Below are 16346 nucleotides of genomic sequence, written 5' to 3'. Positions count from 1 at the left end.
CTTGAATTTTTTTGTAGACAAAAATATTTAAAAAAACCAAAACATGGTATAAATATGGATTTTACAAATACATATATGTTAAGAATGTACATTGTACATGTCAATTTATAATTTAGAAGAAAAAGAGATTTGTTTTTATCAAAATATAATGGGCTTCATTTCTCCTCTTTCATTTGTGTATTTTTTTGTGAGTTAATTTTAACTTAAATCCAACTTCTTGTTACAATGAAGTAATAGATCTGTTATGGAAATTGTCACCCCGTGATGACTTGATACCTGGCAGACCAAAACCGCCAACTTTGGTGTACATGGGCAACCCCTATAGTCTGCTTTAATTTTAGTGTAAACATTATTTTATTAAAGAAAGAATATGTTAACATAATAATGAACACATTGGGGATTGGAAAACAAGTGACACAGCACTTTTATAAATTCCTTTCCTGTGCTTTAATTTTGGTCTCACCTGCAACGAAAGATGTGCAAGGCAAGACTTGGGTTTGCTTTTCTGGCGACGGTTGCAACAGGGACGGCATCACAAACTTAACATTAAGTTTTCTGACAAGTTCATTTCAACATGAACCCTTTATGGTAAATCAATGATATTTAGTGATTTGTTTGATTTGTATTTTGTGTTATGAAGAAATGATGTGTTTTTATCGTCTGAAAAAACGCAAAATTTCATCATTTTCATATCTATGTTAGATATACAAGAACAAGAGTGCCCACTTTTTATTCTTAAATTAGTTTGTACTATACCTTAACTTTGCAGTACCATGTAGTTTAATTTGCTGACAACAATGGATGAGATTTTATCACCTTTTTAAAATGTGTTGTTTTTTCAGCATTTTCCCCCCAAAAAGGATATATGATTATCTCCCTTTACTAGACTACTCCTTAAACTTTATTCTTCATTTTAATTATGTGTTATATCTATTTTACAATCAAACTTACTGATAATAAAATAGTTATGCACTAGATTTGTATCCTGCTATCTTTTTTTCAATTTCAATATTGTCAAAAAACCTGAAAAATCTGAATTATAGTTCTGAAAAACTGGTTCCCTCTCTAATAAACTCTATTGCTCCTTACAGAGAAAGATTCCAGGTGAAATATTTTTGGTGTATTCTTATATTACTAAGGTTTCAATAATCACAAAGTTTCATCCTGATTTGAAGACCTCCCCCCCTTGTTGTAGCACATAGTCCCCCCTTGTAGCACATAGTACATGGTTCTATGGTAGATTAAGTGTTAATAGATATTGTCTTTTATTGTACAGAGAAACAGATGAAAGAGGAAGGAATGACGATCACTCCTACGACTAACAACTTCTCCTGTGATTATATTGTACATGTAGATTTGGAAGACACTAAGCTGGACTTAAAGGGCAAATTCAGGTCTATACTGGAGGCTGTCGATGAGTACAATAAAGAAACTGTAGCTCTACCAGCATTAGGTAGGAGTTGTAGATGTTAAAAACAATTAAATCTTCAATTCTTTGTTAACTATAAATCAATTTCTTTGGCAAATGTTTTAAGTCAAAAAGAATGCTCTGGTTGAAAAATATGTCATAAACATTGACTGAAATAATGTCTGACTGTCTGTTCAGCCTTCCACTGACCATTTTACCTTAGATATAGGCTAGTACTAAAACTATTAAGAAGGGACCATTTGAAGATGAGACTTGACGCACATGTCCATCATGGTATGGACTATCCTTGATGTCTGCTGGTGCCAAGCTGGCCATTAATTTGGTTTTTAAATGACTATAGAAATGTTGTTGTGTAATGGTATGATCATTACCATCACATTGTTGTCCACGGATACTTTCTTGTGTGGCATACTTCATGTTTAAGTTGATACATTTCAATAAATTTTTACCACAAGGTTTCATAACACAACAGAAAGGTTTGGGTTGATAATAGAGGTGAGGATAGGCTATGGGCTTTACTTGGGCAAAAACATGCATTTTATAGAAGTTTTATAAGTTACTTAATTCTTGACCAATTCCCATTGAGTTTTAATTTGAAGTTTATTCCTTTGATAATCTAACCTTGTATTTAGTTTTTTTAGTCATGTTTTCAACTTTTGTCCACATTTAAGTCCAAAGGGTCAAAAATTAAACTGGTTCATTTTAACAAAAGATGAAACTTGATTTTCTTTCACATGTTGACTGTTTAACTAAATTGTTATTGTATATTATTTGTTAGCCCTGTTTTCTTCAACTTGGTAAAAGCAATATTCAGAAAGAGCCGAAATTACACTCTCTTTAATTTCCACCAAATTAAGTTTTATGGGGGTCTGTGATATGCTGAATTTAATTGTGGACATTCAAAGATAAAATTTCAAGTTTTTAAGTTTTGTCAGAAACCTATTGTGTGGTGCCACACAAAGTTTAGTTCTATTTTGTAGGCGCTGGCATTAGTTATTCTATGGATAAAGTGGCTGAGAATTTGTGTGAAGCCCTGATCAGTTTCCAAAAAAGGAAGGAAGATGTTTGTGAGGTTCATGTTGTCATCTTTGAACAAAGCAAATTGACAGACTTTATGGTTGCCATGGAGAAATGTTTACATTCCTATAAAAAACAATCTGATGGAATATTCAGTAAAGTGAAAGGTTTCTTTGGATATGGTAATCAGCTAGTATCTTCTCTTTCAGAAACTCTTATTTGACCCTCTGATCTAAAGCCCATCCACCCTTCTGTTAATCCTTCACATTTTTGTATCAAAACTCTTTTCTTGGGATGAATTTTTCAGAAACTTTCAGGAAATAGTAAGTACTGGTAGGTTAAGCCTTTGTGCAGCTGTTATCTTGATTTTGAATTGAAACTAATTTTGAGTTTTTATTAGATTATTAAACATGATGCCCAATATGTATCCACAACTCTTCCTGAACTACCTGATAAGTTCTGCTCAATATGTATCAACAAATCCTTCTAAACTACCTGATAAGTTCTGCCCAATATGTATCAACAAATCCTTCTAAACTACCTGATAAGTTCTGCCCAATATGTATCAACAAATCCTTCTAAACTATCTGATAAGTTCTGCCCAATATGTATCAACAAATCCTTCTAAACTACCTGATAAGTTCTGCCATGTTATGTATCCACAACTTTTCATAAACCATCTGATTAGTTTTTCCAAATACATATTGGCACCTCTTCCTAAACATCTGATAAGTTATGATAAACAATGATTAGATTATACCAATGTGCACCTGCTATTTTAATTTTTGGTGTGAATTTACTATGGGTCTCTATTAGTGTAATATAGATTTTTATGAAATTCTTAAGGAATCATTATTAAGGTATTACTTTCTCAACATCTCATCCTTATTTTCAATCTGAATAAAGGAGAAGATTCGGTAATGGCCAACTTTGCCTTAAAATGTGAAATTGTTCAAAACAAAGATTTTCGTCATTTTTGTAAGCATTACACCAGCTAGTCCAATAATATTTAGGCCAAAACAGAAAAGCATCTCATCATTGTAGCACCAACAACATTGTCTTAATGATGAAAAATCCATAAAATCTCAATACTTCAGCATATTTTATATATATATTGTGTAGTATTGTAAGATACGACATATATGTCAATATTTTGGATAAACACGGATGCGGCCACTCCAGTTGTAGGCAAAAACCATCGAAAAAATATGTGCAAATGCACCAAAATTGAAGATTTCACTAATATGTGTTAATTTTGACTGCTATTATGGTCATATTAAAATATCATAACCATTATTCTTTCAAATAAACTAACTGTATAGACTAAAACAATATTTCAAAAACATTGAATACTTGAACCAAAATAGGGCCTTACCGAACCTTCTCCTTTGATGTTTCTTGTAGTTTTACTCTTAATTTGTGTTTGATTCTAGTGTGATACCCATTTTGTAGCTGATAAAGATTTATATGATGCCCTTGTGCATCTCATGTTAAACTTCTAATTTGAAAAGGTTTTGATTTTTATAAATTGTTTTGATGAAATGGAAGTTTTAGAAAGTTTAAGTGTGTATATATGTTACATTGGTATGGGGGCATCCTTTTGTTATCAGTGCTCTCTGTAATTCTAGTTACTTTCAATTAAAATGTTTGAATACAATTGATTTCATTAATATTAGTAAAAAAGTGAAAAAGGATGCAATTTAAAATACTATATTGAAAAACTATTTCTAGTAAAGGGAATAATGATTGATTAAATGAAACAATTATCTTTTTGGATTATTAATTGATAGCACTTATAGAGAATGGAATTTATTGTCTTGTCCTTTATCTTATCACTTATTTTCTTATTTCCTTGTCATTAAATAGAACAGTTACATTATAAATGTATTTTGTTGTATACTATCATCCGTTTCAACTAAAATGTCTTTTCATATGATATAAATTACTATTGAATTGTTTTTGTGTATATTTTATGATGAAACATTGTTGATAATTGTTAATTTGTTTATTTATTTTGAGTATAGAAATGATATATTCATAATTACTCACAAAATAAGCTCTAAGTTAGTCTTAGAAAACTTAAAAGTTCTATTTCCATGTTATGTAAATCAATCTTTTACAAATTTGTCAAGATGTCTATTTACTGATTAAGACTATCTTAGATAAATTGTTGTTATAATTCTGTGATATGGCTCTGTTCTTGTATTTCATTTTATTGTCAAATATTAAGTCAGTAATTTTCATCAGCATGTATTTGTGATTTCAGCCAGTACTGTCAATATTACATACCTAGAAATGCCAATTTAAAAGTTTAAGACAGAAATTATTCACAAGAATTGCAGCATTTGATGGGTTGAACTGATTTTAGTTGTGGTTGACCAATTGTTTTCAATCAGATTTCAGATATCTCTTGTGGTTTTGGATTATAAGGGGTCAAATGAGCCACACCCGAAAATATAGACTTTTCAGCTCACCTGGCCGAAGGCTAAGTGAACTATTGCCATCACTTGGCGTCTATCGTTGTCGTCATCGTTAACAATTTTTCAAAACTCTTCCCGTCTGACACTACTTGACCAATTAGAACCAAAATTGGTGTGAATGTTCCTTGGGGTATCCTGCTTAGAACTGATGTGGGGAATTTTGATCTGTCGAAAAATATGGCCGCCTTAATTAAAAATAGAAAATAGGTGTCAGACAGTAGTTTTTCGCATATATCACCAAAACTGTTAGGTTTAGCCAAATTTTGACATGGGTAAAAGTGTTTAGCATGATGAAATCTACCTGTTGTCAAATTTTCATTTTAATCCATCAAGCCCTTGAATGGTGAAAAATGAGGTTTTTTTTTTATAGTTTTCAGTCAATATCTTGAAAACTATGATAGATAGAATGAAACTTTCAGTTGCTGAAATGATCCTTACGATAAGGCTCTTAAAAGTTTGTGGGGATCAAAGTTTTCAGACAACTCCTTTGTAGAGTTATTGCCCTTGAAAGGCAAAAAAATATGTTTTTTTAGCAGTTTTCGGTCAATATCTTGAAAACTATAATAGATGAATGAAACTTTCAATTGATGAAAAGATCCGTTTGAAAAGTCTCACCAGAAGTCTCACCGGAAGTCTTACCAGAAGTCTTACCGGAAGTCTTACCAGGAGTCTTACCGGAAGTCTTACCAGGAGTCTGACTGGAAGTCTGACCAGAAGTCTGACCAGAAGTCTGACCGGAAGTCTTACCAGAAGTCTGACCAGGAGTCTTACCAGAAGTCTTACCAGAAGTCTCACCAGGAGTCTTACCAGAAGTCTCACCGGAAGTCTTACCGGAAGTCTCACCGGAAGTCTTACTGGAAGTCTCATCGGAAGTCTCACCAGAAGTCTTACCAGAAGTCTCACCAGAAGTCTTACCAGCCAGAAGTCTAACCAGAAGTCTCACCAGAAGTCTTACCGGAAGTCTTACCGGAAGTCTTACCAGAAGTCTCACCAGAAGTCTTACCAGAAGTCTTACCAGAAGTCTCACCAGAAGTCTTACCAGAAGTCTCACCAGAAGTCTTACCAGCCGGAAGTCTTACCGGAAGTCTTACCGGAAGTCTTACCGGAAGTCTGACTGGAAGTCTTACCAGAAGTCTTTGATTCAAATTTTTCAGGCAACTACTTGTCAGAGTTTTGCCCTTGAAAGGGAAAAATGTATTCAGGTGAGCGATTCAGGCTCCTAGGAGCTTCTTGTTTATTTTTGGTCAAATTTTGGAAAATGTAAATTTAATTTAAAATTTTATGCAATATAGTGTCCAAACCATTTAATGTGTCCATAATAAATTGTAATTCCTAATGCTTAGTGTGTGTCCCAACTGTTGGGGGTTTGATCATTGCGAACGTATCATGCTGGACTCAGCAAGGCTTTTTATTAGAAGATTGGGGTAAAGTTATTTTGACTGAAGAGATGTCTCCTGTCAACCTCAGGTAGAAACTTTTTGTCATAAGCTGAATTGAGTTCAAGTTGTACAATGACTTCTTACAGGAGTTATTTATCTTGAAAGGTTGAAAATGATGATTTTCTGCTGTTATTGGCTTCTATCTTTAAAACTGTTATTTTTACAAAGAAAATGCCTATTGTAGAACCACCTATTGGTGAACCTTATAACAGGGTCTACAAAATCTGCCATTAGATTAAAGTAGTACCACAATTCTTTGTAGGAATGGTTTGTGTTAATGACCAATGACAATTTTGCTGTTTAGGCTTGATCTTGCTAACCCTAATATATATAGAAAATTAGTCAATTCTTGTAACCCTATTTGGTTATTTAACAACTCCTGATAGGAGTTATTGTCCTGGAAAAGAAACAGTGATTTTTGCTGTTTTTAGTTCCTATCTTGAAAACTGTAGTAAAAGGATAGAAACTTTTAAGTTTATAAAATAATGAACAAAAAGTCTCTCAGCAGATTAAATTACTAAAAACTACTATTTGATATTTATATAAAAGGCCAAAAAGTTTTTTTTAAGGTTGTAAGTGTGTCTTACTGCTGAATGATATTAATCTGAATTGAAACTGTCTGGTTTTAACTAAATGATATCTGATATTCCCTATAGTATAAATCTCAACTGAAGAGCTATTGTCTATGAACTAAACGATATCTGATATTCCCTATAGTATTATTCTCAACTGAAGGGCTATTGTCTATGAACTAAACGATATCTGATATTCCCTATAGTATTAATCTCAACTGAAGGGCTATTGTCTATGAACTAAGTGATATCTGATATTCCCTATAATATTAATCTCAACTGAAGGGCTATTGTCTATGAACTAAACGATATCTGATATTCCCTATAGTATTAATCTCAACTGAAGGGCTATTGTCTATGAACTAAACGATATCTGATATTCTCTATAGTATTAATCTCAACTGAAGAGCTATTGTCTATGAACTAAATGATATCTGATATTGCCTATAGTTGGTAATGTTACCGTCAGTATTAGATGACATTCTCAGTAGAACTCACTGAATCAGTGTAGAGATCATTGATAAAATTCAGTGTCCTTCTCCACTGTAGGAACTAAAAGTAAATCACCTATTGGACATCAGTGGAAAGTTACAAAGATGCAGAAATCTACTTTAAACATGTTTGTCTATGCCAAAGAGATGAGGAATGCTGAATCAGCTATCAGAGCACTAGAAGAAGGTGTGAAAGATGACTTTAGAGAAAAGGTTGTTGAAGATACTGTGATTAAAGACCTAAATAAAGATCAGGTGAGTTTGGTATATGGAATGACAAAATACTGCTTCACATTTACAGTTTAGTCTGGTGAATGATAAAATACTCCTTCACATTTACAGTTTAGTCTGGTGAATGATAAAATACTCCTTCACATTTACAGTTTAGTCTGGTGAATGATAAAATACTCCTTCACATGTACAGTAAAGTCTGGTGAATGATAAAATACTCCTTCACATGTTAGTAATATCAATAACATTTGACTTTGTAGTTGTTAGATTTTTGGATGTCTACTATATATATGTTCAGTATGAGGTCTTATGTCTTTACCTCGTTCCTAATGGTTTTTCAGAGGAACTTTTTGTGTATCTTACTATGCTTAGATGATTTCTGTTTCACATTAGTTGGTAGGGCCTGAAAGATCCTTTTTATGCCTAATTTAGACCACATTATAAAACATTATATTATATTTTACTAAAGTGAAAATTTCAAATTTATCCTTTAATGTGATTGGTCAGCTTGACAGAGGATATAAGACCATATCCCAGTGGTACACTCATAGATATGGAAGCAGATCAGGAATATTTGGTCTTAATGAAAAATGACAATTTTGCTCTTTTGGCTTGATCTTGCTAACCGTAAAATATAGAAACTCTGTCAATTCTGGGAACTAAAGAAAGACAAATACAGGAAATTTATTGCTTTTATGAAATTGGATTTAAAATAAGTGTCCAATCATAACTGTGGCAAGTCAATATCTAATATTGTTTTCATACATTATGTTATCTGATGTGCATTTGTTTGAATTAAGCTTACCCTCAGAGTAACTTTGCAACTCCTTTTATTTTTTTACCCCTTTCTGTTTGGTTGGGGGTTATCTCCCCTTTTGAATGATTGTTGTAATTGCATACATTTATTATATGCAGGTAGCATATTGATAATAGATATTTGGCCCATTAGCTTTTGATGTAAACATGGGTACAACAAATAAACATTATTGTGCTTTGTAGGTATGTTATTGAAATTGGTTATTGTCGATACCATTTTTGACATAGCTTTATTATTGATGTAAGCGGCAGCCAAAACATGGCGCAATTATTGCATTTTTTTCCCCAATCCTCCCATCCCAGTAGCATTTATTGAATGGGTGGCTATATATTATAGGTGGATTACATGTATATGTTTTTGCTGAATATCTTATTTTGGGGGTTATCTCCCCTTTTGATTGATAATTGGAATTCCGTACATTAATTAAATGCAGGTAGCATATTGATAATAAATATTTGGCCCATTAGCTTTATGTTCACTTTACGTATTAGCATATACTGAGATATTTCACATTGATGACACAGACAGATTGGTAAAGGAAATACAACAAAGTTACTATTGAACACAGATTAAAAAAAAACTCATTTGAAGATGTTTTAGTAGAATATAATTGTTACTTTGAATTTTCAAGGGGGTATGGTCTCATATTCCCTATCATTGTTCTATATACATGTACCCTTTTTCTACAGTTGAAGAAATATGAAACCATATCCCCTGTGAATGACATACAACATGGTTTTTTTTTTTAAATTATTATCAGGGTAACCTTTGAGAAATTTTAGTGGTGTCACAACATGAGAATACATGTACCAGGTATCACATGTAGAATGTATATTTATTACAATTTCTATGGTATTTACAGAAAGCTAAAGTTCTAAAGTTGGAAGAAGAATATGATGTAGAATTAGAGCTGAAAGAAAGAGTTGGCAGAATTATAATTAAAGGTCTCATTGAAAATATTTCTGATGCTTTGGATGAAGTCCATAAAATCATAAAAGATGTTGACAGACAAAAACAAAAACAACAGCATGCTCGACTGGTTGCTGACATGGTACAATGGTATTTTATCTCTGTAGAGGATACGGGACAGAAACTTGAGGAGTATCCTCCAGAGGTCAATCTTATACTGGAACAGGCATTGAAAAATAATGACCAACAGGCATTCTTCCTGGACAATAGTGGCAATAAATACATTGTAGATTTTACTACATATGAGGAGTTTCCAGAGGATGATCCAAGTGATACTGTAGCAGTTCTCAGGAAGTCCAAATTAACAGGTATTTTATTGTGGTACTATAGCAGTTCTTAGGAAGTCCAAGTTAACAGGTATTTTATTGTGGTACTACTGCAGTTCTCAAGAAGTCCAAGTTAACAGGTATTTTATTGTGGTACTATAGCAGTACTCAAGAAGTCCAAGTTAACAGATATTTTATTGTGGTACTACTGCAGTTCTCAAGAAGTCCAAGTTAACAGATATTTTATTGTGGTACTACAGCAGTTCTCAAGAAGTCCAAGTTAACAGGTATTTTATTGTGGTACTATAGCAGTACTCAAGAAGTCCAAGTTAACAGATATTTTATTGTAATACTATAGCAGTTCTTAGGAAAATTAAGTTAACAGGTATCTCACTGTGGTATTTTATCAGTTCTCAGGAATTCTTAGTTACCGGGCTAAGTGACATTTCACTGAGGTACTGTATCAGTTCTCAGGAATTCTTAGTTACTGGGCTAAGTGACATTTCACTGAGGTACTGTATCAGTTCTCAGGAATTCTTAGTTACCAGGCTAAGTGACATTTCACTGAGGTACTGTATCAGTTGAAGTATGATATTGAAACACATCAAAACATGTACTTAATCATATTATGTAACTGTCTGTATAAAATTTACACTGCCTATAGAAGAGGTGATTTATTGTGTAGAAAAACCCACTTAACAATGGATGTATTTTACATAGTCTGTTCTGTATTCAGATATGGATGTATTTTACATAGATAGTCCTTTCTGTATTCAGATATGTATGTATTTTACATAAAGATAGTCTGTTCTGTATTCAGATATGTATGTATTTTACATAGATAGTCTGTTCTGTATTCAGATACGGATGTATTTTACGTAAAGATAGTCCTTCCTGTTTTCAGATATGGATGTATTTTTGAGAAAACCATACATTCATCTCCCACTAAAATCAACCAATTCAAACCAAATTGAGAAGTCTTGGAAAGTGCCCATTTCATACACAATCTATATATTTTTTATCTCAAAAGGGTAAAACATATTTGTCCTTAACATAAATTTTCATAACATACTGGTATGTAGCAAGTTTGACTGTATAGTTATTTTACTAAAATTTATATTAAGTCAATGTTAAAAAGTTAAAAAACATGGAAGGTCTAATGGCATGTGCTGGGTACATAAACTCCTATTTCTTTCTCAAATAGCTCTCTTGTAAATATTCTCTCATTGTGTGTTAAAGCAGTGCTAGTCTACTAAAATAAATTTTCATTCTGCAAAGCATTAAATGTCTGACATCAATGTCAGGCTATAAGCAGTTAATCAAACATTCAAATGGATAAACTGAAAAATTAAGCCATTCTACACCTGAGGAATAGTTTTAAGATTCTATGATGAGAGGATAAAGAATGATTTTGAATTTGTTTGATTCTGTGTAGATTCAGCATTTGACATACCTTCTACCTGGGCACCTATGGACAAAAATGAGAACATCAAAATAGTGCCATTACAGACTACAGACAAAGAATATAAGGATGTTATATCACAGTTCCAGACCAACATGTCGGGCAATTATACTAATATTATAAAGGTACGTCATAGTCATGTCTCCAGGTGAAGTATCAGTCATAGGATAATCACTGCAGCATCATACTAATAGTCTCCTATCTGGCAACTTTAGTCTTAATGTTCATCAATTACCCTACCTCATTCAGTTGCAACAGTTTTTTTTAGTTTCTTAACAGACTAGACATATTATAGTATAATCTTTTCTATCTGTCCATCCAGCATTAACAATCTGGATGATAACTCAAAAATACTTAAATACTTTCAGAAATTTCCATGAAATCTTTGATGACCTTTGATGTTAGCTCTATTATAGGTAATTTTTATAAATTTCCAATTTTACATTTTGAGTTATGGGACTTTATTCACAAAAAAGTAACTTACCATTTGGTTTGTGATCCTATTATATTTTAGAAATCATGTTAGATTCATACCTTTCATGTCATTTAGATAAATATTGTGGGAGTATTATCAGTTACATAGTATTTTAGTGCACTGTGTTTTAGTGCCAGGGTAAATTACAAACCCTGTCACTAAATGACTATGTAATGGGGTAAGGTTTTATACTACGCAAAGTTTATGGAGGTGTATAGGAATTACTGTGTCTGTCTGTCTGTCAACCTTGTCAGAACAATACCTCTTTCACCAATCAAGATTTTAGATGCTAAAACCTTGTACACACACTCATTCTAAATCACTGAAGATATTTTGATTGGTTGGGCATCATATGTACATGTGCATGAAGTATTATTATTGTTGTTAGAGGACTCTAAAGGGAAATTATACATGGTAAAGGATTTTTACATTTCACATTGAACTCCCGTATGAAGAAGGCATATGCTCTGAGATACTCTCTAGAGTATTTACAGTTTGCTTTTTTTGGGGTAGTCTTAAGATCACTTCAGAGATAATTTTTTACAGAGCCCATAGTTTAAGATATAATTTCTGAAAACACTCCAAGACTTTGTCTTTTTGTGAAAGGATTTGTCCTGACTTGCTCAAATGGTTTAAAATATTGACTTGATATTTATCATCTGGATAATGTAATGATAAGGTTGACTTCCAAGTTGATGAAATGGGTACATAGCTTTGACCTTTTGATATTAACTTCCAGTTTGACAACACAATATGTAGATTACAGAACTTTGACCTTTTGATATTGACTTCCAGTTTGACAGAACAATATATAGATTACAGAACTTTGACCTTTTGATATTGACTTCCAGTTTGACAGAACAATATATAGATTATAGAACTTTGACCTTTTGATATTGACTTCCAGTTTGACAGAACAATATATAGATTACAGAACTTTGAACTTTTAATATTAACTTTCAGTTTGACAGAACAATATATAGATTACAGAACTTTGACCTTTTGATATTGACTTCCAGTTTGACAGAACAATATATCGATTACAGAGCTTTGACCTTTTGATAGTTTTTCTGTGATATAGGAATTCTATGTTGAATCTTGTTTTACAATATCCTTTATATGTAAAACTGTATTAAAAGTTAATGGATGTAAAGGGGAAATAACTGCATAATATTTGTCTCTTAACAGTCCTACTTCACAGGCATATGTTTTGTTCTGTTTTTTTAATCTTTGAAATTGTTTTCTTAATTTCTTCGATATTGGTTAGGTTGAGAAAATACAGAACAGAACTCTACAACAACAGTATGTGGCAAAGAAGAAACACATGGACTCAACCAATGCTCCAGGCGTACAGAATGAAAAAACCTTATGGCATGGTACTGCTATTGATGCAGTAGACAGTATTAATACCTATGGCTTCAACAGAAGTTACTGTGGTAAAAATGGTATGTGTTCATTATTCTAATATGACATTTTTCAAAGCTCTTTAGATCACAGCCATGGTAAAAAAGTGATGATAAACACATGAGCAACACATAAGCTTTGTCTGTTTAAAAATATGAAGAAACTAGTCCTATTAAAATCATAGAAACTCCATTTTATAATTGTTTTACCACAGGCTGGACATTTATGTGGCATTGTTCTACCCCGACTGATAGTGAGGGGTTAAATAATGACATAAATGGCCAGTCCGTGGGTAAAACAATGTTAAAATGGAGTTTCAGTGATTTATTTCTCATATCTATTGGTTCAAAAAGAGTTACTGTGATAAAAATGGTAAACAAGCTAACAGGTAAAAATGATATGTTGTCCTCATAAAATGGTTTCATACAAGTTGTTATGGATAAAATGGTTTGTGTCCAACATAAATACATGTTATTTTTTATATGGAATTTATAAACACATGAAGGAATGAGCCCACCATGGGCTTGGGTGCAGCTTATAATTACTGAATGAGGTTCATGTATATTGCTTTCAAGATTGTAGGTCAGTTGTATCGTGTCTTATATATACAGGATAAATTGCAACATATGTTTTTCATATGTTTTGAAAGCACCTGAATACGTATATTTCCCATGAAAAACATATGAAAAACATATCTTTAGGACTAAAAATAAATTCATGAAAAGAAAAGAATGAATAAAAATTAAATGGTTATTATATGACTTCCATAGAACTTAATATTTGAAAAGGGATTGTTTTCATATAATTTAGAAAAAATACTTTTGTTTCCTTTTGATATTATAGGCATAAAAACATAAATTTCCATGTTGGTCCGAAACATTTTTCCATATGTTTTAAAAAATGTGCAAACATATGTTTTAATTTTTCCTGTGTATTCAAGTTGCGTATTTTGCCAACTGATAAGAAAATTTAAGCTAATCATTTATTATATATCATATTGCCAGCTGTTGCCTATGGTAATGGAGTATACTTTGCTGTAAATCCATCGTATTCAGCTCAGGCTCAGTATGCCCGACCTGACCCCAATGGTAACAAGAGGATGTACATGTGTAAAGTTTTAGTTGGAGAGTATGCTAAAGGTCAAGGTGGTATGAAAGTTCCCCCAGTAAAACCAGGAGCTGCTGGTGGGCATATCTTATATGACAGTGTTGTTGACAATCCAGCTGCACCGGGGATCTTTGTTATATTCCATGACACACAGGCATATCCTGAATATCTTATTGTTTTTAAATAATAATGCAAACTGTATCAGATGTTAGGGAGTATGCTATAACAGTAATGGGAGGAATTAACATTAGTGTTTATAAAGTTAAGAGAAAACAAGACCGTAGCTGTTTTCACAGAGATTTATTTCTATGACTAAACAGATTTTGCATGTGGTGATCTGAAGCAGTTATGAGTAGGTTTCGTGGTTGTGTATACTTTATGTTGTTTGCAAGTTATTCTTAATACCATATGAAAGTTTTATAAACATACGTTAAATGTTTAAAAAAGTGACCTGAACTGTAGGTTTTTGAGATATTTTAATATTATAATGGTTTAGTATTCAAAGTCCTATAGATATCTATATTGTGTAAGAAGCCTAACAGATATCCACTGAAGTGATGACCTTTTTTTACATTCTATATATATATATATATATATATATATATATATATATATATATATATATATATATATATACATGTATATACAATAATGATGTTTTCTCATTGACTTGAATATTTCTATCATTTCTGCTCTATGTTGTTGAAGAGAATTATATTTGTGTTTGGTTGAGTTTAATCAAGAAAAAACTGGATTTAAGAATTAAACAGCTTATTAAAGTCTTATGTTAGTTTTTCTTCAAACTATTCAAAGATGCTATGGGATATATAGCAAATCAACACTGGTGCAATAAATGTTTTCAGCTGCTAGTTTTATGGCAATGTTGTCATCTTAAGAAATTTGATTGTCAGACGATCACTTGTGTATAAATAAATGGATTTCAATGGAATTGTAGCATTAAGTTCCATCTCACAAAAAGGTGGCTCAAATTTATTTTAAGACTTATTTTTATGACACTACTTATGTCCTTGTGGTCTGTAGACACCTGGTTTTTACGTGATAATTTAAATCCTTATGAAATTTTATAACGGAAATTCCGTGATTTACAAAATGAAGGTAGGTATGACTTTTGGGGGTTATGTCCCGAACTGTTTTAGAATAAGGGGCAAAAAAACAAGCATTTCATAGAATTGAACTATATAACTTCATTTAAAGCATAGGAATGTCTGTGATATTATATACCACAATGGTCAAACTAGGATCGATTTTTTGGGGTTAAGATTGGAACATTTTAAAAAATTTGGGCAACAAATAGGGTCTGATCTGCATTTTCCAGATGTTCATTCAATTACTTGACCAATAGTGAATGGAAATCTTTGAAATTGTATTACAAGGTGCCATACCATCAGAGGTAGACAGAGGTTTATTTTGGGGGTTAAGACTTGGAACATTTTTGGAATTATGGGCCTGAAACAAGCATGTTCCTTATGTCTGGATTCCGTATTAAGTGCACTACAAGGTGCAACACCACAGAAATAATAGACTGGGATTGAGTAGAGCCTAGTAAGAATGGGACCACAAAGGGGCATGAAAAAAAGTGTTTTTTTATGATTTCTGAATTACAACTTGAGTGAGTATAAGGGAATGGATTGCTTTGAAAATGTACCACAAAGTGCCCTACACCGAACGGAAGGTTCAGAAATGTACCACAAAGTGCCATACACCGAAAAGAGGGTTCAGATTGATTTGAGGTTTTGACTAGAATCAATTAGGAATAATAGCCATAGTAACCACTTCGATTCTGGTCAAATTCCTATCCTTTGTCAAATATCTAAGCGTAATCATAATTCAAAGTTATAAATGTTTGAAATGATAGTTTTACTGTGAAAGAATTCGGAGTCAAGAAAGGTCCATCAACAACTAATACTTTGTATGATTGTTAAATTTTTTTGTCCAATTTCAGTAGTGAGGATTAAGTCTGGACTTGTATGCTGAATCCAACATGAATTGTTTTTTTTATTATATTTGTAGTCTAGTCGTCCAAGTTGTACAGATCGGGGTATCCAAAGATAAACTGAGTGATATTGATTTGTTCTTGTTCTATATGAAATTTTCAATCTACCCATCCTATTGGTTTTCATGAGTCAAAAACTAAACTACTTCTTGTACTTGGATATGATGAATAGA

At 32.3% G+C, this 16346-nt stretch overlaps 1 protein-coding gene across 3 annotated transcripts in view; it reads left to right on the top strand.

The window, feature by feature from the left end:
* The window catches only part of LOC148623174 (protein mono-ADP-ribosyltransferase PARP14-like), a 52525-nt gene extending 37583 nt beyond the window's left edge, over window positions 1-14942 (top strand). For 2 of the 3 annotated variants that reach the window (XM_088573751.1, XM_088573752.1), the window contains 7 exons: window positions 1277-1453; window positions 2410-2628; window positions 7487-7683; window positions 9339-9753; window positions 11147-11298; window positions 12916-13093; window positions 14057-14942. In XM_088573751.1, the coding sequence (XP_088429877.1) occupies window positions 1277-1453; window positions 2410-2628; window positions 7487-7683; window positions 9339-9753; window positions 11147-11298; window positions 12916-13093; window positions 14057-14346 (1628 nt within the window). In that variant the 3' untranslated portion in view covers window positions 14347-14942. Of the gene's footprint in view, window positions 1-1276; window positions 1454-2409; window positions 2629-4522; window positions 6129-7486; window positions 7684-9338; window positions 9754-11146; window positions 11299-12915; window positions 13094-14056 lie in introns of those variants that run through there. The other variant, XM_088573753.1, reaches the window with a different exon arrangement.
* The last annotated feature ends 1404 nt before the right edge of the window (window positions 14943-16346 follow it).

Source organism: Perna viridis, chromosome 3 (assembly GCF_037379345.1).
Source record: "Perna viridis isolate PV_CMFRI_1.1 ecotype Kerala chromosome 3, ASM3737934v1, whole genome shotgun sequence".
Lineage (NCBI taxonomy): Eukaryota > Metazoa > Mollusca > Bivalvia > Mytilida > Mytilidae > Perna > Perna viridis.
The sequence above is the reverse complement of the archived record's forward strand: the minus strand, read 5'-3'. Positions and strand labels throughout refer to the sequence as shown.